This window comes from Prunus dulcis, chromosome 5 (assembly GCF_902201215.1).
Source record: "Prunus dulcis chromosome 5, ALMONDv2, whole genome shotgun sequence".
In the NCBI taxonomy this organism is placed as follows: domain Eukaryota; kingdom Viridiplantae; phylum Streptophyta; class Magnoliopsida; order Rosales; family Rosaceae; genus Prunus; species Prunus dulcis.
In genome coordinates this window covers 14,099,718-14,126,373 of record NC_047654.1, presented here as the reverse complement: position 1 = coordinate 14,126,373, position 26,656 = coordinate 14,099,718, and the positions used below count along the sequence as shown (strand labels likewise).

Sequence of the window (26,656 nt, the reverse complement as noted above, 5' to 3'; positions counted from 1 at the left end):
CTTCTCTAATCAGATAATCAATATTGTTAAATTCTCAGATAGAATTTCACTTATTAATTAATTTTAATTAACTTTATAATAACATAACATATTAAAAGCTTGTTTAAGAGTGATTCTACCCAATAATCACTTTTTCATATGATCACGATAGTTTGAAGTGATTTTATGGATAAAAACGCTTAAAATCACTTAAAGTGATTATATGGAGACACCTGTGGAACGAGCCCTAAAATATCAACCTCAACCACAAATTGAATAGTGTGTCAAAAATCAATTGCCAAAGTTCTCTTCTGCGGGGGAAGAATCAATCCACTATTGCAACTTAGTTGGAGCGTCTCTAAAGCTTGTGCATTGTCCATCAACAAATGATTATATTCGAAGTGGTAGGAAGCATCTTTACTTTCTGACATTGCGTGATGTGTTTAAGTAAATTGCTGACCCTTGATGTTGTGTTCGGAAGTCACATTACAATTTCCGAATTTCGAAAGTGGAGATGCATTATATTGTGTGGAAAGAAACCGGCGAGAAACATTCAAAATTCAAATGCGATGTTTCCGAGAGCAACAATTTATAAGAAAAACAAGAACGGAAAGGAGCCCCTGATATATTCACATTATATAATTTTATTTTTGGCCAATAAACAACTGTGAAGATGGATCCTTACTCTACTTGTCAACAAACAAGGTACAACCGTACAAGCCACAATGAAAACCAGTCAACAAGATATCGAGACTAGTTTGATTGAGAATCATAAACTTCCTCTAATTTCATTCCTTCCTGCCGGCTCCATATTTAGAGCCAAGGAATTATGGGTCACTAAATAGTAAATACAACGGCCGGAAGAAAGATGTTGAAAGGGTTCCTTAGGAAACAAAGGGTGACCAAGTCACAATGTTTCACATCATATTTGTAATTAAAGAAGAAAAAAAAAAAAAACCATAAATACGCCACATTCGACTACCTCCAAGCAGCTAACTAATTTAGCACCATCAACTTTGCCGGAACCCCTGCTCAGGGGGCAGAAGCCATCAGTTGTCCATTTAACAAATATGAACAGTTGCAAATCAGCAGCCCTACGGCTAGAATACCCAAAAACAGCTCGATCTGCCACTGCTAACAGTGCAAGAGTGGGAAAGAGTGGGTTTCAATCAATAAAAACCTCATCTTCAGAACTTTTCATTTTTCTAGCTACTACTCCATATCTGCATCTACTCGCACAGCACCACTTTGTCGTCCATGGAAGTTTCCCCCACCACGTCGCGGGTGACTTTGGCCTCTTTCCTTGACCCTTCCACCTGCACTATGAGAACCATCTCTAGGTCCCTCGGAGTTGTCAAGTTTGGTATTGTTGTTGTACGGCCCAACTGGCTGGTACTCAAAATGCGAACTGTGCCTCGGTCTCTCCCTGTTTGCAGGGGGGTTGTGTTGCCTACTATCATGCCCTGAATAATTCCAATCCCCACGAGATTCTTGACCTCTGCCAAAACGGTTGTTTTGGTTTCCATTTTTGCGGAACCCTGTGTGATAATGCTGCTCTTGTCTAGCATCCATACCAGTGGGAGCCAGTTCAACTGGCCTAACTGGACCCAGGTTTGGAGAGTGGGGGCGTCCCCTGATGGCTTTCCTCTCTCTCTTATTCAGTCCTTCCTCTTCATTGTTTCTCTCAGAAATCAATTGATCATGTCGCTGCTGGGCCACATATTCAGTAGTGTCCTTGTCAGGTGTTGGCTGAAGTGGCACCCCACCTCGGGGACTGGTTTCCTTTTTGACAGTCTGACCAACTTCTACACCAACATTTTGACCACCATTGGCCCTGTTTCCCCGTTGATTATTGGCTGAAAGTGCCTGAGATTTGGGTTGCCAATGAGGCATTGCACGTTCGCCAACAGCTCGATTCTCTTTGGAAGCAGCAGGTAGGTCCTGACCCATTTCAGAGACTGATGATTGATTGTTAATTTTGTCAGCAACCCCTCTACTAGTTTTCTTTTGATCAAGATCATGATGATTTCCCATGGCTTTGTGTCCCTTGAATGGATGTTGTTTTCCTCTTCCTTTTACTCCCTGGTCCTTTGCAATTGATACAGAGACCGGTGCAACAACATCAGGCTCGTTGGGCATGTTCCATCCATCAGAATAACCATCAGAACTCTTTGGTTGCTCTACCATTGAGCCAACATCAGGCTTCTGGGGTTGATGATACTGGATTGATTTTTTATCACTCTGACTAACATTTGAAGTATATGATGGTCCATCTTGCAAACCTTGAGTGGTGGTTGATTCTGTTGACCCCCGTTGCCGCCATGATCCATGTGCCTTTCCGTGCTTAGTCTGTCTACTACTCCCATTCCAGGAATCTATGGGAATCCCCACTTTTCCAACAGTTATGGTAGTAGGTTGAGAACTTTCGGCACCTTGAGAAGCAGAATCTGCTCTCTCAATGGTCTCATTTACTGCAGTCTGATTGATTAAAGAAGTCACTGGTGGTTGAGTGCCTCCTTGATGCGCCATCTCTTTAGCTACAGGTTTTGGAACATATCTCTCCATTTCTGCCCTCTTATTTTTTGAGTTACTTTGCACCTTATTGTCGGTCTTTACAGCATTAACAGCCTCAACTTCATTTTTGGGGATAGCTTCATCATTTACATCAGCTTTGTTCTGTGACCGCACAGGTGCCCAGACGACAGCATCAGTACTGTGAAACTTTTCAGAGTGCTTAATAGCTTGTGCATTCCTCGACCCACGCCGAGGATGCTGAGATTTCCACTGGCTATTTACTCTACCTTGAGATTCATCATTTGACAGAGACGAGTGTTGCTCCGAAGACTGGTGTGCATCTCTAGGAATGGCCTGCAAATGAACTGAGTTAGGATCCACCTCCAACTCAGATAACTTTGGCCTTCCACTCTCAAAAGTGGCATTTGCAATGTTTGTTTCTTTTGATACAGATGATGGTAGAACAGCCACTGTTGATGTATTCTCTGTTTTGTGCTTATTCTTGCCATTTCGGTTATGTTTCTTTCTTGGATAAGAAGATGACTCAAGTATGGCACTGGAATTCGCAGTCAGGCTTGACTCACTACTCAAGGCTGTTTCACTTCCTATAACTCCAAGAGATGCGGAAACATTAACCACTGTATCTGTCTGACCCTCAGCTGTACTCATGGAAGTAAACTTTCCAGTAGACTTCTTTTCTAACTGATTGTTCTGCCTCTGTTTTGGGGCCTGCTTCTGCCTAGAGATATTGATGTCATGAGCCTGGGGGGCATTGTTGTGATGAACAGCATTAGCAACAATCGCAGATTGATCATGCATCTCAACAGGTTCCTTGTAGGCACTCTTTGGTGTTTCCAAAAGTAGCCCACTAGATGGAACAGTTGACTTTTCAACTTTTCCACTGCTGCTCTCATTAATCTCTGCAACAGCATTCAGGTTAGAACCCGAAGCTGACTTTCTACCAGGCACTAATGGTTCAACAGAAGTTTGAGATTCTTCTTGCTTATTCTGGATGGCACCACTTGAGCGACTTTCAAACTTCTCATTTGAACCTTCCACCACTTGAGTATATTTGTTCAACTCTTCCAATTTTGCATGAGCCTTGGCCGTCTGCCCTCTTGTCCGTTCCTCTTCTTCCTCATACTTCTCATTCAATTTTGCAAACTTCTCATTTGAACCCTCCACCACTTGAGTACATCTGTTCAACTCTTCCAATTTTGCAAGAGCCTTGGCCGTCTGCTCTCTTGTCCGTTCCTCTTCTTCCTCATACTTCTCATTCAATTTTGCAAACTTCTCATTTGAACCCTCCACCACTTGAGTACATCTGTTCAACTCTTCCAATTTTGCAAGAGCCTTGGCCGTCTGCTCTCTTGTCCGTTCCTCTTCTTCCTCATACTTCTCATTCAATTTTGCAAACTTCTCATTTGAACCCTCCACCACTTGAGTACGTCTGTTCAACTCTTCCAATTTTGCAAAAGCCTTGGCCATCTGCCTTCTTGTCCGTTCCTCTTCTTCCTCCTGTAACTGCTTGGTACGTTGCTTGGCAAGCTCCCTCATTTTAGCACGCTGGTGAAGAAAAATGATTTTGGCAAACTTCTAAAGCATAAAATCAAACAAGAATATGAATAAAATTTATATTACCTGTGCCTCAGAATCGTTTGGATCTAACAATGGTGTCGCAGATTCCTCCTCATGCCTGCCTTGTGGATAAGATCCAGACTTTTCAGTAGCTTCCATTGTAACAAGGTGGTCCTGCAGATGAACATTAGGAGTTTCCAAATGTGCACTTGATACCACGGTTGTTGGTTCTGAGACCAAGGATTTCTTCCACCACCCTTCACCTTCTTGATTATTCAACCTTCCTCTACCACGATGATCTGATCTACTATGCATGCCTTGATTAGATCGCCTGTAGATCAGAAAATTAGCATTTTCCAACCATTTAAAATAACATATATATATATATATATATTAGCAGTGGAAAACAAAAAATTACCAACCAACCTGGAGATTGAAATTCCACTGCCTGCTGTTACTTGGTTTTTATCTCCAGCAGAAAAGCCCACTTCATGAGAGGGATTTACTATTTCAGTGACATGAGATCTTTCAGGATTTACAAAGCTACTACCACGTTCATTTACTGAATGGTTAGCTTTAGCATTGACTTGGAATCTATTTTTCTGCTCCTCCCTACTGGAAACAGATGCAGTATCATTTCGTCCATCTGAAACTCGTGCCTTTGCATTTAATCCCTCTATTTTTTGAATCAGACTGGAGTCTTTCGCAGCAGCCAGTAGTGGTTGTCCTACCTCCGCTGTGCCAGAGGCTTCAGTTCCCAATGTCTTCACTGAAATGACATCATCTGCCTTTATATTTCCCAAACTTTCAGGAGCTACTTTCATAGGAACAGAACAAGCTCCTCGGTTGTCAAAATTCTGTGAGGCAGTTTCTTCACCAAGCGCTTTCCTTTGATCCCTCTCTCCCCCCTTTCTGTGATCTGATATCCAATCATTCTCCGATGCCAACGTTCTTGGTTGGTCCTCCCTCTCAAGACTTGATGCATGAGATAAGACAGCACCCTCATTCCTTTGTTCCTCATTTCTTCTATCCCAACTGTCATGCTGCTTCAGAAGAACTTTGTAAGGTCCACGAGACTCATGCGGATGACCAGATTCTAATTGCTCCGACATCACTGCCTGGTTAGTAGGGCCATATCCACTGGGTCTGCCATGAGAATTGCCAGGCTCATGAGCACTTTGGCTAGGGTACCTATTATAAACAGGGGGGCCAGCTGCCATTCCCACAAACGGCACATCACGTTCATTTGGATTGCAGTAGCCCATTGGAGAAGGGTAATAGCCCTCATAGGGTACGGGACCAGGGTAAAAGCCAGGTCGAATTGGCATACCAGGGCGAATATAAGCATCTTGCATATGAGCTCTGTACATATCTCCATTTTTAGGATGGTGTCCTCTTGGTCCTGTTCCAGGTGGAGGAACAGGCTGTGCGTTGGCTAGAGCAGCAGGTGGAATCTGTGGAGGATAATATGGAAATGGCTCCATTGGAAAGCCACCAGGAGGGACCGGAGTTCCGTAGGGAGTAGCCCCTGGAGGTCCTCTATACCAAACACCACCTTGTGGATTAGTTACTGGACCACCATGCCATCCATCATAATGTGGGGGAGGGACGTTAGCACTAGGGTAAGGATGGGGATTACCCTGCCACTTCTCCATACCAGGTCTACCTCCATCTCCGCTGTATGAGGGATTTTCTCTTTTCCATGAATTAGCAGTTCCACTCTTGACATTTGCATTTGTGGAAACATCACCTGAATATAAAAAACAAGCACATACTTACATACATGAAAGAATGAGAAACCAAAGCCATTAACCAATGTAAGGAATGAGGTTGCAACATCCTCATAAACACACAAGAATTAAGCACATGTGCACGAACCAACTAGAGAAGTCCCAGTCGTCTCTTTTGCCACTCTGTCACCAGAAGATGACCCAGGACGACAGTAAGAACTGTGATCTGTCGTAGATGATTGATCAAGCAATCAGTAAACTGAAATGGAGCATCAAATTTTCTACAAAAAGATACTTGCCCCATAAGGGAAAAAATAATAATGCACCAGCATGGATACTTATTAATGCCATCATATCCTTTAAAACAGTTGCTTGAAAGTATAAGGAAACACATACTCCAGAACTCAAGAAAATGTGCAGAATCTTCTTTTTCACTTTTTCTTGTTTTTCTTTTTTGTTTTGGCAAAAAGGAAATGCCTTTTAGCACTTGAAACAATAAAAATTGGCAGCCACTCTGGATGTGCTGCTCCAAGTTTGAAAAAACAAACAAATACCAGGACGCAAACATGGTATTTTCAAAGATTGATGCTAGGGGTAAAAAAATTTTATCAATATTTCTTAAGAAATGGCATGGCAGTTTACATGGCAGTCCCACATCAATTGATGAAAATCCACTGGCACTGCCAAGAACATGGTCAGTGAGGTAGTGGAATGCGTGTGGCATGCCATCTCAACCACCACGTGAATTTTTAAAAAGTATTTGTAAAAAATCTAAGTAGAAATAACATCTTCCAATATTAAATTATACAGTAAATGGATAAAGGCACAAAACCTTGTGACTTGGCATTATTTCCAGGATTATCTTTTTCTGAACCAAGTGTCGGAAAATCTCCAGAAGAAAGCGAAAACCCATCATTCTTCGCTGACAAGACTCCCTGCATGTGTAACAGTGAATAACCAAGATAGATCTTCAGATAAGTACCGGACAGACTGCAACAAAGAAAACATAGCAGAGGTGTTGTTCAACTACCTTGGGCTCTCCTGGGATTGGAAAGGGTCAAACTTATGTGGTGAATTAAGTTTGTAATTAATTCTGAGTGTTATGCTGTTCTTTAATTTAAATTACTATTTGTTGATTAAATAATCAATTAACTAATGATTTTCTGTCACTTTAATGTTTAAGCTTTAAAGTCATACATAATATTGGTGAGAATGGTATTCACCAAATATGTCATGAGTTTTATCATTTGTGCATAATTCTATGGAGTTTATTAGTACCACTCTTGACTCTTCAGAGCCAACAGGGAGCGACCCTCCGAAGCTCGCAGACCCGGGGGTTGCTGAAAGGCGTAATTGATGCATTGTTGACTGGTTTACCATTTTCTGGTGGTTCATTCAGAATTTTATTTTTAAACGACTTTCCGTTTCTTTTTACCAAAATTTCTATAGGTATTGGTATTTCTGTTGAAATTTCCATTGATCCTTCAACATTTTCATACCCGAGCAAATGTGTGATTCAATTGTAAAGATGTCAATTGATCCATCTAACCCTAAATGAGAGATTCCCATGGTGAAGCCTCTCTTTGTATCGACTCGGTTCGAATCTTTATTAACAAAGTAATTATTGGTAGAACACATATTCAAACACTAAGCCTATGACAGAAAGATCATACCAACTTTTCAGCGGTCCCAGGAGCACTCCAGGCCACTGGATGTTCAGAGTGTTCAGCAAATCTTGACAACTGTGAACTACCAGGTCTTGTCTCTGCACTGCGAGGACGCAATGAGGTCAGTGATGTTTGATTTGATGTCAATGCCCCAGAAGCCGATGACGGCCTAGAATTTGGACCCCATGCATTAGAAGAAGGTTCATGCGCTTTCTCACTACCAGCAGTAGATGGTCGAGTGCCACTTCCAGATGAAAGATGGCCACTGAGATGGCTCGGTGAAGTGCCACCGTCAGCTTTTGGAGATAGTGATGGGGAACCCCATGCATTTGATGCAGAAGATGATCTACTGCCCCAACCGAGGGTGCCCCTGCAAGTATTAAATTAAAAAACACCTAAGTGTTATTCTCCGGTGATAAACTAGTAGCATTGAAATATTATACACTGATCCCAATAGAAATTAAATTGGAAGAGAGAGAGAGAGAGAGAGAGAGAGAGAGAGATTACTCACTTGGGAACAATTTCCACATTTGGGTCCCTACCATGATTTTCTAACCTTAAACAGCCAAGTAAGGTAAGGAATTTTAGGTGACAAACAAAGGAGAACAGTAAATTGACTTAAGAATAATTCAGCAGGAAGCAAATACCTCTGACTGGGCAAGTTTACAGGTTTTGGAACTTTCCCTAAAACAGTCATGGGACCTCTTCTGGAAGAAGAAGCCAACCTGCAACAGCATCAACAGAATTAGATTACAACCTAAAGATGTTGATATCTATGTGATTGTCTGTCTCTGTATGCAATATTTCGATCTCAATTTTGAAATAATAATAATAATAATACTTCTTGTGGAAGTGTAATTTTGCTTACTTTAAATCTTCCCCACCAACACAATTTACATATAATTAATTTTTTCCGAGGACATACGTCCCAATGTTTTCTTAACAATTTCCCATTGTCTATTCCAAAAGAAAGAAAAAACAAACAATAATCCCCATTTTCTATGAAACATTGTGAATGTGGCCAGATTAACATAAGAAGTAGCAATAATATTCATACCTCCTGTCCCCCAACAACATACTGGACGTCATGTTTCAATCGTTGCCACAAGGTCATTCAAGCAAATTTACCAAAGCCTGGAAAAATAGGAGAATTTAAACTTCCACAAGTGTGATGATGCAGTCAATAAACCAATAAACCACAGTTTTAACAAGGTTATCAAATGACATAGTACACAACTAACTTTTCATATCAATGAAAACAAGATTCATGTAACATGCTTGTACAAGAAAATTTATTTTATTTGCCGCGCCACAGTGTCAGACTCCTGATTATTGGTTACAACTACAAACCAAAATGTTATCACATAGCTATTGCAGGTGAATGTGTACCATCCAGGTTTTAGCATTTCCTCCATGCTATTATTTCCTATCATACAAAATACAAATTGTCTCATGGAACCTTTTCCTTTGATTTTATGGGTGTAGACCAACAGAGCACCGAGACACACTTTTTAACTTCATCCTTCTTCAATCAATCTCCCCTTATGCATAATCAAGCCCATGTCACAAAATTAGTTACTCTCACAAACTCTCTTTCCCCTTTTTATGATAAAGAACTACTAAGCTTGAGCATTTTTATAGCAATGATCGCTAAACTAAAGAGTCTAAACTTATCCCAGTTCTCAATCCCAGAAGAACTACTACACTTTTAAAGGGGAAAAAAGGGTTTTCGGCAACCAAAAAAAAAACCATCCCTGATTTCAGAAACCTATGCACTGTTTCGTCCTTTGATAGGACAAACAATGAGCCAATACTATATTCAAAATCTATACAACAATAATATACGAAAAATCCTTCATTTCCAAATGAAACCCATCATAAGCATTGACCTAAAAAATTGCATAACTACATGTATGTATATAACACCAAAGCACAAAATGCGACCAAAAGAATACGTTCGCTTGGCTGCAATAAAACATATGAGAATATGAACATCCCCGAACATATTTAGCGCATAAATGACAGTTGCAAAAGCAAATTCTTATTTATTTCTTCCTCGTGCAGTCTTTTTATATATATTATTTTCCTTCTATTTATCGGGAAACAAACAGGCTAAAGTAGCATAACAATTCCGCAAAAATTAAAACGATATTAACTTGCCTGGTATAAGAATAGGTTTTAAGGGGTTCGTGGAAACCCTAGGGAAGTTGATATGGGTTTTGGAAGATATAGAGGGAGAGAATAAACGATTGAAACGCGGCGTATAGGGCTTGGGGAGATCGAGAGGGCGGTTCAGAGAAACAGAGATCTTTGTGAGTTGAAAACGAAGATTTTGAGTGTGATTGGTTTCAGATCAGAGAAGAAGCAAATAGGAAGACATAGAAGAGAGAGAGAGAGAGAGAGAGAGAGAGAGAGAGAGAGAGAGCTCGAGAGAGAGCTCGAGGAGGAGTTCGAGAGGATGTACGAGTTGCAATCCGATATATTAATTCTGGAACCTCTCGCAAAATTAAATTTGAAATTGCGTTTTTTCAGAATTTTTGGATTGTTAAGCGAAAAAAAACAAAACAAAAAAGAGTTTGGGAATTTTTGGGAATATGGGTTTGCTTTGAAATGGAACTCCCAATCCAAATTGGGCTATAAATTCTTGTTCAGTTTGTGTTTTATCCTTTGGGTTTAAAAGGGCACTATATTTTCTGTTGTATCAGGTGATGCTATGGGTAATAATGTAATTTCCATATTTATGTTAGTGAGATTTAGGTGTAATATCCTTATCCTAATTGCTTTCGTTTGTGGCATGAAGTTAAGGGATCATAAACTTTTCAGATTTCAGTTGCATCCAACGGCCTAAAACAAGTTGAGCACAAAGAGTTTTATGTTTTACTTTTTTGATATAAAGTTCTTCCAATGTCGAGAAAGAGAAGCATGGAGCATTTAACGTGAAAAATTGACTAATTTTATTTGCATGTGCATTATTAGTTCGATTTTAGCTCTTATTATCATAAAGTGTGTTATAATCCGACATGATTTTGAGTTTTTTTTTTTGGTCGAAGGATTTTGGGGTTCGACTCATGATATCCATAATAAAACAACGGCCAACGACCAAAGCTAATGCCATTCCATGAACAATATATATTTTGTATTTTTTTTGGTCGATATATATATATATGTATTGTACTTTAAATCTTACCATAAATAAGTTGATACACTCTTGACCCTAATTTATTTCTTGTTCAAGTTGCCAAACTTTCCCTCCTTTAAAACTCCTACTTTTCAATAAAAAGGAAAAACGTGGTGGAGGATTTTACGAAATATGATATAGTTTACATTCATGTAATAGTATGTTAACTTACATGAACTCGGAAAAAGTCATGAATTAGAGATTTGAAGAACACAAAAGAATGAGTATGAGATCAACTACTCCTGTGCCCGAGCACAGTGGCTGACCCAATGCATGCCTAGGGAGGGCATATGCCCCTCCTCAAATATTGTTGTATGGATATTTAGTTATAGTAATATTATACAAATATTATGAAATTCCTCTTAAATTCTTAAATTTCCCTATTTTCCTTTGTTTTCTATTTTATTCTTATGTCTAAAATTCTTATGAGTAGCATATATTTTGTTATTATGAATGAATGTTAGATTATTTATACAAAAAGTAACAAGAGAAAGTGAAAAGAGTTTTAATTTTAAATGTGCCTCCTCTCATTTAAATTTCCTACTCTACCACTGCGGAGCATATGAATTACTACTAGTGTACACATATATTTTGCAATTTTTATTATTAAATCACAATTTTAAATGGAGCCCTGACCCAATGCCCATGGGGCCATCCATAGCCCTCACATGGGCCCAAACCCGCGTAAGTAGTTTGTACAGTTGTACGTTGTGCACAGTTCCTCTTCTTCAGATACATGTAGATGTAGTTCTTCTGAGGCAGCTGAGTCGCGATGTGAAGCTTCTTCAAGCATTTTCAGTCGAACCAGGTAAGCTCGCTTTACTTTTATTTCCTTCACGTGTATCTCTTATTGGGTGGTTGGGTTGATTCAGATCTCTTTGAATCATTTCCACATAATTTGCCTTTTCCTTCACGTCTCGTATTTGTCTTTTGAAATTGGCCTACTTTTCAATTCCAGATGCAGACATAATGATTTCAATATTAGAGAGTTCATTTTAGTTTGTGATGTCTATGTTAAGCTACCCTTTTGCCCTTTTTTTAATTTAGTTTTTTATTTTTTCATTTTTTTCCCTTTGTGGTGCACAAGGCAATGGCTTTGGGCTAAGCATGGCAGCTGGGTTGCATTCCTATGCCCTGCCCCTGTTTGGTATATAAGATTTTGTAACGAAAGGAAAACACAAATAAAATGGAATCAAAAAAGATCAATCGTTAATTAAATTGTTTTTAACCATTATGAGTCATAATTGTAAAAGTACTATAATAGCATATGGAGAATGGATTTTTACTGGATACATAAAAATAGTAATAACTTGTTGGCAAGATGAACCTTTCCTATATATCAGTATATATTTGTGCATTCAATGTTGATCTTGTATGTTTTCCAGCTATATATGCTAGTAACTGCTTTTTCATACTGAGGTTTTACTACTAAAATCGAAAGCATGGTCTTTTCTATATATCAGGCAATTTCTTATTTGTTTTCATCAACTTAAATCAGGAACTTTCTATCAATTAGGCCGATTCGGTTGAATGGTTTCTGATTTCAGTTCAAATTTGGCCAAATTGAGTTATTGCTTGACCTTTCAGTAGGGAGGGACTGCTAGCAATAAGGAAGTAGGAAGTTGATGGGTGGGTCTAAGGCTATTATTTGCTTTGGTATCGCCTAATTGACTAGTAACATAACATTTTATATATTTCAGGAGTGGGTTTTGAATTTTGAGGGAACTTTGAAGGTGAAGAGAGAGTGAAAGAGCTGTTATTAGATTTGGAATTTATTCCTGTTAGTAATGCATCTATGGAACCCAAATCTCCTTCAAAACTTAAGCTCTCAATCATGGGATTTGCTCAATACAAGCAGGCGTTGAGAAGGAGTTTTATGGTTACAGTTATAATACTCTTATTATTTGGTGCCTATTTTGTGTTTATACCCGGGAAAGGCCATAGTGTATCTAAAGGACCATATTATACGGTGGTTGTTGATTGTGGAAGCACAGGGACCCGAGTAAATGTGTACAAGTGGCTGGCAAGGGCTGTAAGTAGTAAGGAATTGCCGATTTTGTTGTATTCTTATCCCGACAATTCAACTGATGGAATGCTTTGGAAAAGTTGTAAGTATCACTGTCTGCAAACTGAGCCTGGTTTGGATAAATCTGTCGGAAACTTATCAGGAGTAAGAGCATCTTTGGAACCATTAATTACATTGGCAGAACATAAGGTTCCTTCTGAAAAACGCAGAGACACTCCCATTTTTGTTCTAGCTACTGCTGGACTAAGGAGATTGGCAATGGAGGATGCTAGGCGGGTATTGAATGACATAGAAGCTATTGTAAAAGAACATACTTTTTTGTATAAAAAGAGCTGGATACGGGTGTTGAGTGGCCAAGAAGAAGCTTATTATGGTTGGGTGGCTCTAAATTATAAAATGGGTAGCTTTGGGAATCATTCAAGGTCACCCACTTTGGGACTTCTTGACTTAGGAGGTTCATCATTGCAGATTGTCGTGGAAGTTGATGATACAAGAGAAGATGCAAACTTAGTGAGATCAAAATTTGGCTTTGTCGAACATGATATTTTAGCTTACTCATTGTCGGAATTTGGATTGAATGAAGCATTTGATAGGACGGTTGTTATGCTCAGCCATATGGAACAACTCAGAGAAAGTGCTTCTGGTATAGTAGAGATCAGACATCCTTGTCTTCATACTGACATTGTGCAAAACTATACCTGCTATGGTTGCTCCCAGCTAAAAGCTCCTGATCAGAAAAAAGTGACCAGTCAAGTGCAAGAAACTAAATTTCCTTCTGTGTATCTGGTTGGAGCGCCGAATTGGGAGCAATGCAGAAGACTTGCTAGGGTTGCTGCTATCAATTCAAGCACAGCTGACACAGACCATAGAGCACGGTCATGTTCTGATAATGGTAAATATTACATTTGCTCCCCAGTTCAGCAGTTGAATTACAATTTTTTTCTTTCAAATATTTTGATGTTTGTTTATGGACTTTTGACTCATCCAGTTATAAAAGGTCTTTTCTTTGTTGAAGATCACATACTTTCACATAGAAATTATCTCTACGCTCATGATTTTAGGATTCATATCACTTTTGTAATTCCCTGCTCATGTTCACAGGGAGTGAAATGATAAATTTGACTGCTTTTGCTCACCCCAAAGCCCGCTTTCATGCACTATCTGGATTTTTTGCTGTTTATGACAAGTTGAATTTGAGCACAAGAGCCACCTTGACGAAGATTTGGGAGAAAGGCCAGCAAGTATGCTCCAGATCAGGGTCTGACCTAAGCAGTAATTCACAGAATGCATATTTTGCTTGGCAATATTGTTTTCGTGTGCCTTATGTGGCATCGCTCATTGACGATGCCTTGTGTCTTAGTGACAAAGAGATCATTTTTGGTCCTGCGGATGTTACTTGGACATTAGGAGCTGCATTGGTCGAAGGAGAATATTTATGGTCAAGTCCTACTAGATCTCAAATTAGCATTTCAGCCCTAAATATGGAGGTTATATCCTCTCCCATTTTTGTACTTGTTTTACTTCTTTGTATTCTATTGATTGTATATTGTTGTCAAGTCAAGCTCCCCATGATAGGCAGGAAGAGCACAGTAAGAGGACAGAAGATGATAGATTAGATGTTATGAACTCTTAGATTGCAATAGACAAATTTTATTCGATAACAATTCAAAGGCCATAAATTGATTGACCATATACTACATGGTGTCGTTGTTTCTTGTCGAGCAAAATTGGACTAGAACGAATGAGTTTTTCTAACCCCCAAAATTATAAAGCTAAAAGTAAATATATTCTACTGGCAAAAGATAAAAGCCATTCTTTTGTACAAAAAGAATTATACACTGCTACATCAAGTCAAAACTTGAGAGACATTTCTCAGTCTCTAAAATTGGCCGGCACCGTTGCATCTGTAAAATATTCCTTCCTGACAGTCTCCACGGAGCAAAACCTCACCTTCAAGAGACAAATACTTCAAATGAAACGGGAATAGTAGACAAGTAAACCAAAAAAAAAAAAAAAACAACAAAGTTGCACATTCACAATAAAGTTTATAGTAGAGGGCCTGCATCAGATATCAAATTTACAATAGACACCTGACCTAAATTCCAATGATGGCTTTCAGAACTTGACTGACAGGCCACATTCACGAAAAATCTTAAGAAACTCTGGAAGTTTTTAAAGCTCAAAGGAGCTGAGGTCTTCCATGTATCCCCTGCTCCTCCCATATGCACATATTCACTCAAAGTATCAAATTTGAATGCCATTCAAGTGCAAATGCAGTATGAAATTTCATTTTGACTAAAAATATAGCGCTTTTGAACAAAATTATATGAAATATTCATCTATGATGGAGTACATACCAACGAAGCATATGATTTTAACAAAGGCTTGGCCAGCTGCCAAATTGGCTTGAATATAAATGGAGCTTCGACAAAGAGGACTTGGCCCAATCGCTTTGGATAATAATAGTAGAAAACATCAAACTGCAATAGATTGGGAATCAACTCAAAATGAGCATCATGAAATTTTCACGACAATTAATACCTACAAATAGCTGTGAAAAGGAATAATCAGCGGGTAGCTTCTAAAACGTACCAAAAATGTTATGAAACTTAAATCTGCATTCTCTGTACCGAAGCCTCGTAGGTCAAAGATTCCAAGTATGTCTTCTGTCCCTTCTGGAAGAGCACTCAATGCCTTCTCAATCAAAAACACGCAGAGCTTCTCATTCTCAGCATGATCATGCACCTATAACACATTGTTGTGCAGTTACCAATTAATCATACAAACTTTGATCTAAGCCAAAGGTAGAAAAAATTGGTCACAATTTTCAAAAGGGGTTACCAAACTAAACACTATGTTCTGGACTAAGATTAGTATGTAGCACCTCAGAATACTAAGATGATATGATATGCAAGACCAGACACATTTTCAGGCACAGTGCACAGCCAAAAGAATCAAACTTACAGCAGGAAGATGCTTAGAGGCATCCACTATGAGAACTGGTCTACCATTAACATCAAGAAAGTCATGTACATAAGCTTTTCCAGTTTCGGCTACACTCTTCACTGAATCGTGAGATAATTCAGACACCCCAAATTCTTCACGCCATTTCTATTACAGGATAAGGAAATACTAGGAAAAAAAAGAAACTATAATCATAAATGCATCAACATTTTCCAGATTTCCAGGAAAAAGAATCTAAAAAGAAATGAACTTTCCAAAGTAAAATGCAAGCATCAGCTAACGCAGCCAACCCAAATATTGAGTCCTGAAAAACATGATTGAGCTAGAGGAGGATACAATTGCTTTAGTCAGTCTTTCAACAGATTCGTCGACCGAAAACTTGCGGTCCTTGAGAAACCAGAGGATCATATCCTCATCATCTCTTCCATTTTTGCCTACAGGGAGACTTTGATGATCTTTCTCAAGCTTCTTCTTCACTTGCAAAACTAGCTGCAAAACCACCAAAGACCATAACAAAACCACCAAAGTGTATATCTAGCTACGCAAAATACAATGCAAGCCACACATTTTGAAGAAGATTAAGAAATATAAATTGCTAAAAAAAGTTTCAATCTTTATGTTCCTCAAAATGTGAACTAAAAATACAAACTTCAACACTCAAACATGCATATCAGAATCATAATTTCCTAGTCACTTTCCCACAATTTTCCGAGAACCCAAACAGATGCAGAGTTAGTGGTACAGGTAAATGCAGGTAACTTTACCTTGTGTGATTCATTGGGGTCTAAGCGGCAGCTCCGAACAGAGAACCTTCGAACTTGGGAGGATTTAATTTGATAGGAGCAACTGGAGAGAAGAGGAAGACGACGAAGAGGGTTGCAGATACGGAGCTCCATTTGTGTGAATTAAGTGGTGTGAAACCGTTGAATCGGATCGGGGTTTTCGTAGGCGTTACATTAGGAGGGCGATGAGGCTGCCTGTCCTAAGCGTCTCACGGTGACGCGACGCCACGTGGCCCACAAATAAGATGTTGCACTGCAAGAAGGACTAATTGACAAATATTTTCGGAGAGGACACACGACATTGAGGCCAATTCACGAATAGTGAGAAATATACAATGTCGTTTCTGCTCCACTAAACGACAAAATAACCAAGGGTATATTTGACGTTTCATATTTTATAAGATGTTGCACTTTTTCGAGCAAAGCGCGCGCCTTTCTTCTTCTACTCTCTCTCCCATAACTTGTTCTTCACACTTTCGAAGTTTGTGTCTTTTGCTTCTAGTTTTGATTAACTTAATCAGGTTTTTGTTATTAAGAGAGTGATTAACCCGTCGGTTTGATGGGTTTATTGTTTTTTGTCTGAATTTCACTTCCAAGTAAGTTTGTGACCGTTGGATTTGTCAATGTCAGCAATTTCATGCTTCATTTGGACGTGCATTTGTGTCTGTTATGTTGATGCAATTGTTGAAAGGTTTAAACTTTGAACTTGATATTCTCAGTAGACTTTGTTTTTGTTGGCACTTGACAGTGAGTGAAATTAATGAGATTGCCCCTTTTGGCATGGCCTCATCCAACCCACCTGCTCCAATTGACATTTTCTAGCAATAATAGAAAAACCCAAGATTGAAATTTTGATTACAAGGATGCCAATTTTGGTTTTCAATAGTTGTGAAAATATAGAAAAAATTGATGTCACAGAAGTTCAAGAAAGAGGGTTGCTCTTGGATGCAGTCCAGCATCCTTGAGTGTGATCCCCATTTGGTCAACCCCATAAACTCTTTTTGGGAAGCTTGAAATCAATCTGTAGTTTGCTATACCAGGGAGGCCTAATGAATCTATGTATCTGTAAATTGACTGCACTTTGTCTGTGCACAAGAAGCACTGTTCTCTTCTTTCCCCATTTGGAAACCTTATCAGTATCTGAAGAAAACAAAAATGAAACAACCAAATTAACAATATAATTACTGCTTTCTTTTAAAACTCAAAATATGATGTTTTGTCTCTAAAATTATACCTGTGCAGCAGCCTGAGGATCCTTCCCCCTATTTGCAACCTCCTTGTATTGAGCTTCTCTTGTACTAGAAGCCTCTTTGGTTTTTCCATACTGTTGTTTGGTAGGGTAGTTTTGAAGAGTCTCATTTTTTGCTTTGGTAGGGGCTTCTGCTGGTTTCTGAGCTCTGTCTGCTGGAGGTAGATTCTTTAGCTTCTCCTTTTCCTACAGAAATGGGAAAGAATGTTGGTTCATTGTCAACTTTCTGCTTCACTAGATAAATCTTGGACCTAAAGCATGGCATATATCATATGAATAGGCACAAACCAACCTTGTCTAACTGCAGAGCTGCAAGATATGCTGCATCTTGTTCTTCTCTTAGACGACGGTCTGCTATTACAGCTTCTGCCTGCTTGACCTTTGAACTACGAAAAGCCGACCCTTGTTCCTCCACAGTCCTCTGCAGAATCCCCACCAGCTCAGTTGGGGAAATTGGTCCTTCCATCTAAACATGGACAAAGCAAAGAACAATAGTGATGGTTTAGGCATTCAATATGTATATCTAGAACCAATGGATGATTATTTAATGAAAAAAGTACTAAAATACTTTCAAGTTTCAACCAACCTGTCTTAGCACTGCTATGCTTTCACCAGGAGCAGGAGCTATAACAGCACAGAATGGAAAGCAAGAAGGGTTCATTGTTGCAGCCATTTGTAGACCTTCCCCTCTATCAGCAAGTGCTCCCCAGGAAACAAAGTTAGCATCAAGAAACTGCACCATCAGCTCTGAAGACAGTGTCTCCCTACAGAAAGAGGGTGTGAAGGGATGTTCCGGTGAGTGGAGATACATGAACAAGAACTTGTGTTCACCCTCTGAAATCTTTAAGGCCTCCATAAAATGGCAAGCATAAAAGAATGGATGCATGGTGCCATATTGCTGCTCAAAGGTAGGTAGAAAAGCTGATACATCTAGACCAATTAGGGGCTCTTCTGGTTGCTGCAGTTGAAAGTTTGATGGTAGAGTTTGAGCTTTTCTTCCTCCTATTCCTATTAGGCCTCTACGATGACCCATGGCTCTTGAAAATCCTCCTATAATGCTTCTGGGAAGGCTTACCATCCGGCGAACAATCCCATTGTGAGAGGCCTCTCCTGCTGATCTTACGCCTTCCCTCATTGCCGATGACATAGTTAACTATCTACACTATCCCCAAAGGATAACAGAAAATTGGAAAGTAAAAAAAAAGAAAAAAAAACAAAGTAGAGTGTTGAAGTAGCTCTGCGCTTATTAGAGTGATGGTGAGATTAGTTTTACTTAAAATGTGGCTTTGTAAGACCAAATGAGATATATAGTTTATGAATAAACAAGCAGCAGTCAGTTTCATTGTTCCTTTATTTGATGAAAGTTCAATTGTAGAGATAAAAAAGAGCATTGTAGGAGAATGTGAAGATGCCTCTTCCTTTTTCAGGTTCTACAAAGATGGAAGGAGAAGGATGCTTTGCTTGTCAAGAAATCCACCGTTAATTGAGGAAGAGATGCATTCAATTTGATTGAAACAGACTATGGTGGACAGAGGATCCATCTTTTTATCCATCATTTCAGAGTCCAAAGAATTCATGCTCCTTGCAATGCCGATACGACAGATTAATAGTTTGTTCTCAGAATCTGATATTCCATGAATGTATTTTTTCAATACCAACAAATCAAATCAATTGAAAACTGGAAATTGAAGGGCCAGAATTTTGGAATAAAGATAAAAGTTAAAGTGAATGTTATGTGTAAAATGAAATTAATTGGTTGGAGCATGCCTTTTTTAATTAGTCAAGAACTGACAACTTGTTGCCAATATAGTCAAGGTAGCCCTTTTCCCAGATTAGCATCATTGTTAGCTTTAAAATGTCAAGATTAGTGACCAAAGTAATGAAAGTGTTTTCTGTACTTGAGTTGATTGATCATCTTCCAAGTCTTCCAGACCAGTTTTCTCTTCTTTCATATCTTTCAGGGCAAGTCATGATGTCAAGAAATCTTTTTGACCTCCAAACCACAAACCACATTAATTTTTTAATTTATAAAAGAATTAAAAGAAAAAAAAAATCCAAAACAAAAAAAATTCAAACAGTTTGTTTGAAACTTTGAATGGTGGCTACCCATGTGACAGTGGAAGTCCCTACATGTATAATTGCATCATACCTTTGAAGGTCTCAAAGTGTTGTGCTTTTTTAAAAAGCCAAATAATTTCCAGCTTTTCTTTCATATATAAATAGTGGAAAAAAAAAGATAGTAATAGCTCCTATTGAAAGATAAACATCACATGGTCTCCACATTCATCTGAGATTATGACCCATCACCATCTTCAACCTTCGAAGTAGGCACTAAGATAGGTATAGTAATAGTGCCTTATAGCTTCTGCATTATATAATCTGCAGGCACCACTATGTATCCTAGGCTACAAATGGACTGCCTTATGATGATGCTGAAGATTTTGGTCAAGAAAAATTAGGTGAACTTGCTAATTGATTTTTTATTTTTTTTCTAATTTCTTATTAGCCCTTACTCTTAGAAACCAGAGCTTATGGTGTAAGTAAGAATGCTATCAATTTCTGGTACCTGCAAATCTTAATCATTGAATAATCATATGATTATATTCTAATTGTTTGCTCATCATTCTTTTAAAACGGTATTTTCACAATTCACAAGAGAATCTACCAGCTGGGCGTGCCTTCTGCTACAAACTAGAAACTGCAGATGATGTAAGATTTAATCTCAGTCATATCAGACCAAGAATGAAGAATTAGAACAAATCCCAGTATAATATCAGAGCTAGCTCCAACAAAATTACAGGGCAATAATATTTTTGCTTTTGCAAGTTGGCACCCTTTCAAAAAGCATATGGCAATGGCAGCCTTTCACGCCAAGGAGAAAAAAAGGTGACATAGTTTTATATAGTTTATGCCATGAATGACATTAGCTTTAATGGATTACATAACCAACACAAATTTTAAAGAATATAATCCATTCCATGAGAGATCTTAGATAGCTTCAAAGTTCAAACATGTATAAATTCAGGCCATACTCTTTTTTTCTCCTTTAAAAATTTGTTGATTATAGTGGGGCTGGAATCTGTTCTCTCAGACCAACTTTTCGAAAGGGGGCACGGTATGGTTGCCACTGGAACAACTTAATAATCTCAATGTGGTGATGTTGCTTTTAATGAGCGTGGGCTTAGGGTGGACCAATATTCTTCAACTGGTTGCTGCAGAAGTTGTTGGGAGTGTGAATGGATCTTTTGTGAAAAGAAGAGAGCATTAAAGATAGAATAGAAATTAGCAAACAGGGGAGGGGATGAGTCGTGTGAAACGGGAAAAAGTTATCACGTATGATATATCGTGATTAATCGATGTAGTAAAATAACATTATTTCCGTTTCACGCGCACCATTGCCCAGGACCCTAAAAAGAGAACGAAGCACCAGGCTTGAGGGCCCATACCTTTCTGCCTCCCACAAGCTTTAGTGCCAAGCAAGTTAATTGCATGGTTAATTACAAAAAATTACTAGGTATAGGTAGGAATCGTTTAACTTTCATACAATGGTAATGGCAATTTAAAAGAAAGTTTTTAGATAATTAGGAGCCTTATTAGACCTCAGTATGATTGATTACACATTAGAGTGGTATGCACATGTGGATTTTTGCTGGCCCTGAATTACTTTTGTGGATCTTATTATATAGGTGAGGGTACCCTCTTGCAGCATTAAACTAGCAAACCTACACTGATTTGGACATCAAGCTTTAGGCTGCTGTCACACTGTCAATTTCAATGACAATTCTCTCTTATCAGTGTTGTGTGTGTTACTTTATAATATGAGTTGATTAATAACATTATTTACAACACGAGAATAATAACTTCTTGTATTACTATCAAATTATTGATATATTTATTAATATTATATTTTTTAAACACATAAATTTATAATACGATTAAATTAGTAACAGCACGTGTTGTGGAGAAGTTGAAAAACTTCCCATCTTTAAGGCCCTGATGGAATGGTGCCCTCTTATAGCATTAAACTAGCAAGGGCAGGGCTAACCTTATTTGGAGATTAGGGTTAGGCTGAATCAGGAAGCTTGAGGCTGATGCTACACTATCAATTTCAACAGTAAATTCTCTGCTGCCATTGTCGCTTGGAGGCTTATGGGTTATAAATGGCATCACAAATTGTCGGCATATGGGAATTTGACATGCTTGACCTTTGGCGTGACACCTAACCATGATCTTGACATCAAATATAGATGGACCTACCTACTCAATATGCACCCTACGGCACCGCTTTCCTTCGCAAATGTTGTATAGCCTAAATAAATTGGGAGTGAAGGTTATTAGTATTACTGATGTTAAATCTTCACAAAATGGTTATTTAATAAGAACCTTTTTAAAAAATAAAAATAAAAATATGAACTTAATCAAGTTGACTGGAGCAGATACACCCGAGTTAAAAACATCTTCTAAACAATTTTCGTGCGTTTCTAATTTGATCTATTTTCCATCTTTTTTGACGGGAAAAGCATTGACTTTTCTATTTTGGAGTGAATTGCAAAGCATTGACAATCTAACAAACAAAGCAGAAGGCACGGCAATTTGGCAAGTAAGATGCTGCTGAGAGCACAAGAGGCACATGCTGCAGAATTTTTTCTCAAACTTTCATCTGATCATTGCCTTAAGTCACACCAATTACAAAAGCATTTTCTTTTTCTCCTCTGTCATAAGTATTTACAGGAATCTTTTGATTACCAATAATTTTATATATAGTCAAAAGATTTTACCCACTTGGGAAGTGGGAATTGGGAATTTATTTATTTATTTTCATGGTCCATTTGAAATGATGAAATATACATATGGATGGATGGTCCATTACAAATTATAATGTGAGGTTGTGCACTACAACTGTTCCACTTCCTAGTGGTAACTGGTGACAGCAATATGATATCATTTTATTTATTAAATCTCCAGAACATAGATCCATTAGAGGAAGGGAAATAATGAGACTGGAAAGATGTTGCAAGGGCCAAAATGGAATGAGCTGAAAACAAAAGATTCTTTCAGCCAAAAAAGAAGAAGGAAGAGAATCCAGAAGCTGTTAATTTTTAGAGATACTTGGCTTGGCTTAAGCTGTTAATTTCTAAATTAATTAACCTGAAACTTGAAGCACCCACTTCTCTGTCTCTCTTTCTCTCTCTTTATGAAAAGAATTTAAAACCATTTTGACCACAACCCTCTAAAGACTTAAACTTGGGAAGTACCAAGCCCCACCAATCCAAGTCTATTTTAATATGCTCATGCCTCTAATTTTCTTAGGTGTCAGAAAAACAAAACCAAGCCCCAAGAATCTCTCTCCTTGAGAGTGTGTGTGTGTGTGTGTGAGAGAGAGAGAGAGAGAGAGAGAGAGAGAGAGGAGAGTTGTTTATATGTTGGAAATGGTGAGGCAGTGAATCAAAGTGATTAACTTGGCTGGCTTGGCAGACTTCATCTTTGATGGTTGCTTGTGTTTTGTAAGGACATGAAGGGAGATTATTCAGGTCCATGGACAAAACAGAAGAATGAAAACAACACACCCTCCTCATGTTGTTATGCAATTCAGCACACAACAAGAAGACAACAACAATGCATACAAACACAAACTGTTGCTGTTGTTGTACCAAAACAGAAACCTACTCCATTAAAACATTCTTCTAAACTGGCTCTTCCTCCTTGCCACATCCACACCAACACTTTCTCATTCGTTCCCATGCTTCTTGTTCTTTTATTTCTTGTTGTTTCTTCTCTCTTCACCCCTGCATTGTCACACCCAATTGTCTCAGATTCCGGCCGCCGCCTCTCGCCGGCCAATCAGACTTTTCGGCCAGGTTCAGAGTTGAACAAGTTGAGGGTTGTCCAATCATATTTAAAGAAGATCAACAAGCCGGCAGTCAAGACTATCCAGGCATTTTCCTTTTGTCTTTGATAGTGAACTTCTATATGCTGCAAAAGTTCATCTTCTTCTTGTCTTCTTTTTTCTGTTTTTGTTTTTCATTTTTTCGAATCGATCAATAATTGTCCTCATGAAATTTCAACCCAGCATATTTAATGGCTTTGATTGCTGTTTATTTCTGTCTGCAGAGCCCTGATGGTGATGTGATAGACTGTGTTTTATCTCATCTTCAACCAGCTTTTGACCATCCTGAGCTTAAAGGACAGAAGCCATTGGTAATTTCCATGAACTATCTACCCTTTTTCAAGTTTGGAAAGTTAATGTGCAATAAGTTTATTTATAATTAAGGAACATGGTTCTACAGGATGAACCAGAGAGGCCCAAAGACAAAGGCCATAACAACACAGATATAGTGGGAGACAGTTATCAACTGTGGTCAGATTCTGGTGAATCCTGTCCACAAGGAACTGTTCCAATCAGGAGGACAGCAGATAAAGACATTTTAAGAGCAAGCTCCATCAGAAGATTTGGAAGAAAACCAAGAAGAAGTGTGAGGAGAGACTCATCAGGCAGTGGCCATGAGGTTAGTGTTTTTCATCACAAAATTTAAAACTGGTAATAGTCAAACTGTCATTGACTAAATATTTTTATTTTTGTTTGGATATTTGACAGCATGCAGTTGTGTTTGTAAATGGAGATCAATACTATGGAGCAAAGGCCAGCATAAATGTATGGGCTCCACGTGTGACTGATCAATATGAATTTAGCTTGTCACAGATTTGGGTAATCTCTGGTTCATTTGGCCATGATCTGAATACCATTGAAGCTGGATGGCAGGCATGTCTCTCAGATTTCAGATTTGTCTTACACAAATTAAATTTCCCAAGTTTTTTTTCTTCTCAAATTTTAAAAGCAATGTTTTTTTTTTTTTCTCTCTTTCTTTCTTCAGGTTAGCCCAGAGTTATATGGAGACAACTACCCTAGATTCTTTACATACTGGACAGTAAGTTTTTATTAGAATCCTTGTTTTTCTCTTCTGCCTATAAAATGAAAGAGGTGCTAATTTGATGCTTATAATATACAGACAGATGCATATCAAGCCACTGGATGCTACAACTTGCTTTGCTCTGGCTTTGTCCAAACTAATAACAAGATTGCTATTGGAGCAGCAATATCTCCAAGGTCTTCTTATGGTAGCAGACAATTTGACATTGGCTTGATGGTTTGGAAGGTGAGAGTTTTGGTCAAAATTCAAATGATTTATATTCAAAGCCAAAAAAGACAAATTTAAATCAAATCAATATCATGAGAATTCAGTTTGCTGTCTTGAGGTTTAAGGTAGTTTGTTTTCGTTGGTCACAACCAAAAAAAGAAAAATCTGCTATTCCCCTTATTTTTATATTTAAAGATTAATAATATTCTTTCACTTCCCCAAGGTTAAACTTTGCTTCTTTACTTCATAATAGGGCATTTCTATTATTTTATTTATTGTTTTTTTTTTCCCTTTCACTTGCATGAATGATTGTGTGAATACTTTTTACTTCTAGATATAATCTGCAGAACCAGATAATAAGACAGTAAAATAAAACCCATCATGTAAGGGACAAAAACTCATCATTATGCAGTCAAAAGACAAAGCAAGACAAATAACCTAATGGATTACAACCAGATTGATCGAACAAAGTTACCAACATGTAATTATGATATTGCAGGATCCAAAGCACGGTCACTGGTGGCTAGAATTTGGTAATGGCCTACTAGTTGGATATTGGCCTGCATTCTTGTTTAGTCACCTGAGGAGCCATGCAAGCATGGTGCAATTTGGAGGAGAAATTGTAAATAGTAGATCAATGGGATACCACACATCTACACAAATGGGGAGTGGCCAATTTGCAGAAGCTGGATTTGGAAAAGCATCTTACTTCAGAAATTTGCAAGTAGTTGATTGGGATAATAACCTACTTCCTCTCACAAATCTTCACCTCCTGGCTGATCGTCCAAATTGTTATGACATAAGACAAGGAAGAAACAATGTCTGGGGGACTTACTTTTACTATGGAGGCCCTGGAAGAAATGTAAGGTGTCCATGAATATAACAGCATAGTACAGAAAGCAACCTGTCTTGATTTTTATTTTTTTTCATTTTGAGGTATTTATTATTTTTTCTTTGTAGGCCATAACAAGGGTTTTGTTGTATTTTACAGTCCTCATATATTAAAAAAAAAAAAAGTGTGTTATATTCAAAACGTTTAGCACCCTCTCACTGGGACCATGTAAATTTGAGGACAGAGAAAGTGTTGTGGTTTGGAAAACCCATACAGCTTTAGAAGTTGAAAACTTTCTTGGTCTGAAGCAAAGCAAAATGCATGATATTTTAGTGGCCAAGCATCCTTATTTTAAGGCCAAGCATGTGGGGAGCAACAAGGACACAAAATTTAAAAGAATCCAGCACACATAACCACTTTAAGTACTCTCAACCCTTTTCTGACTTTATAATATCATAGACATATCCTCCCTTCTAACCCAGTTTTCTAAATCTTCAAGTAAATACAAGAATCTCAGTTTCCACAATATATAATAAATATTTGTTGAAAAGAAAATGTTGATATTAACGTAGAGTCGTCAACCCCAAATTGTATTTAAATAGTTGAAATCTGCACTTCCAGCCAAGCTTTTGCTCCTGGCAGCACATTTTGTCCTTTTTAATTGTTGATGACCACAGAGTCTACCCATTTGAATCAGGTGTTCAGTTTTCTAGAAAATGCCTTATATCACTTCAGCATGTATTTGTGGTAAAGTAGGGAAAACAGAGAAACGGGGGACAAAGCATAAAATTTTATGCGCCTTAAACTAAAAGCAGAGCTGTAGGCGTATTGCAGAACAGTTCTGTCAATGATGACCAAGGAAAAGCACTAAAAGACGCTTCGCTTGAAAGCAAAGAAACCAGAAGAAAAATGAGACATTTCCTTTTGGTTTGTTTTACTTTCGCAGGTCCACATTGATTCCGGGGACAGATGAATCATGAAACGCGTTAAAAGAATGTCCCGCTTTCTTCTTCTTCTTTTT

At 38.3% G+C, this 26,656-nt stretch overlaps 5 protein-coding genes across 7 annotated transcripts; 2 read left to right on the top strand and 3 right to left on the bottom strand.

The window, feature by feature from the left end:
- Positions 1 to 582: 582 nt before the first annotated feature.
- On the bottom strand, positions 583 to 10,104 carry LOC117627064 (protein MODIFIER OF SNC1 1). 2 transcript variants are annotated; one of them, XM_034358961.1, is made up of 10 exons: positions 9,629 to 10,104; positions 8,526 to 8,602; positions 8,116 to 8,193; positions 7,980 to 8,024; positions 7,475 to 7,838; positions 6,634 to 6,736; positions 5,950 to 6,027; positions 4,498 to 5,821; positions 4,135 to 4,402; positions 583 to 4,059 (listed from the first exon to the last, which is right to left on the bottom strand). In XM_034358961.1, exons 2-10 carry the CDS (start codon positions 8,555 to 8,557, stop codon positions 1,192 to 1,194), a joined length of 5,160 nt encoding a protein of 1,719 aa, XP_034214852.1. In that variant the 5' UTR covers positions 8,558 to 8,602; positions 9,629 to 10,104; the 3' UTR covers positions 583 to 1,191. The 2 variants fall into 2 exon arrangements, with proteins under 2 accessions (XP_034214852.1, XP_034214853.1); XM_034358962.1 differs by lacking the exon at positions 5,950 to 6,027.
- A 1,242-nt stretch (positions 10,105 to 11,346) lies between these two features.
- On the top strand, positions 11,347 to 14,336 carry LOC117628199 (probable apyrase 7). The gene is made up of 3 exons (XM_034360589.1): positions 11,347 to 11,454; positions 12,347 to 13,564; positions 13,774 to 14,336. Exons 2-3 carry the CDS (start codon positions 12,442 to 12,444, stop codon positions 14,286 to 14,288), a joined length of 1,638 nt encoding a protein of 545 aa, XP_034216480.1. The 5' UTR covers positions 11,347 to 11,454; positions 12,347 to 12,441; the 3' UTR covers positions 14,289 to 14,336.
- Positions 14,331 to 16,659, bottom strand: LOC117628200 (phosphatidylinositol transfer protein CSR1). Of its 2 annotated transcripts, XR_004585922.1 has the most exons (7): positions 16,401 to 16,643; positions 15,973 to 16,125; positions 15,637 to 15,783; positions 15,265 to 15,417; positions 15,030 to 15,152; positions 14,768 to 14,881; positions 14,331 to 14,622 (listed from the first exon to the last, which is right to left on the bottom strand). XR_004585922.1 is itself a non-coding variant. In XM_034360590.1 (6 exons), the coding sequence occupies exons 1-6, from the start codon at positions 16,530 to 16,532 to the stop codon at positions 14,545 to 14,547; spliced, it is 786 nt and encodes a 261-aa protein (XP_034216481.1). In that variant the 5' UTR covers positions 16,533 to 16,659; the 3' UTR covers positions 14,331 to 14,544. The 2 variants fall into 2 exon arrangements, 1 of the variants encoding a protein (XP_034216481.1); XM_034360590.1 differs by lacking the exon at positions 14,768 to 14,881 and having other exon boundaries at positions 16,401 to 16,659.
- A 602-nt stretch (positions 16,660 to 17,261) lies between these two features.
- LOC117628079 (plant UBX domain-containing protein 10-like) lies at positions 17,262 to 19,254 on the bottom strand. Its single transcript, XM_034360444.1, has 4 exons — positions 18,254 to 19,254; positions 17,960 to 18,133; positions 17,653 to 17,853; positions 17,262 to 17,558 (listed from the first exon to the last, which is right to left on the bottom strand). Exons 1-4 carry the CDS (start codon positions 18,812 to 18,814, stop codon positions 17,331 to 17,333), a joined length of 1,164 nt encoding a protein of 387 aa, XP_034216335.1. The 5' UTR covers positions 18,815 to 19,254; the 3' UTR covers positions 17,262 to 17,330.
- Positions 19,255 to 22,964: 3,710 nt separating this feature from the next.
- Positions 22,965 to 25,860, top strand: LOC117628860. Its single transcript, XM_034361404.1, has 7 exons — positions 22,965 to 23,602; positions 23,779 to 23,865; positions 23,955 to 24,173; positions 24,263 to 24,427; positions 24,540 to 24,593; positions 24,675 to 24,821; positions 25,303 to 25,860. Exons 1-7 carry the CDS (start codon positions 23,180 to 23,182, stop codon positions 25,678 to 25,680), a joined length of 1,473 nt encoding a protein of 490 aa, XP_034217295.1. The 5' UTR covers positions 22,965 to 23,179; the 3' UTR covers positions 25,681 to 25,860.
- Positions 25,861 to 26,656: the final 796 nt, after the last annotated feature.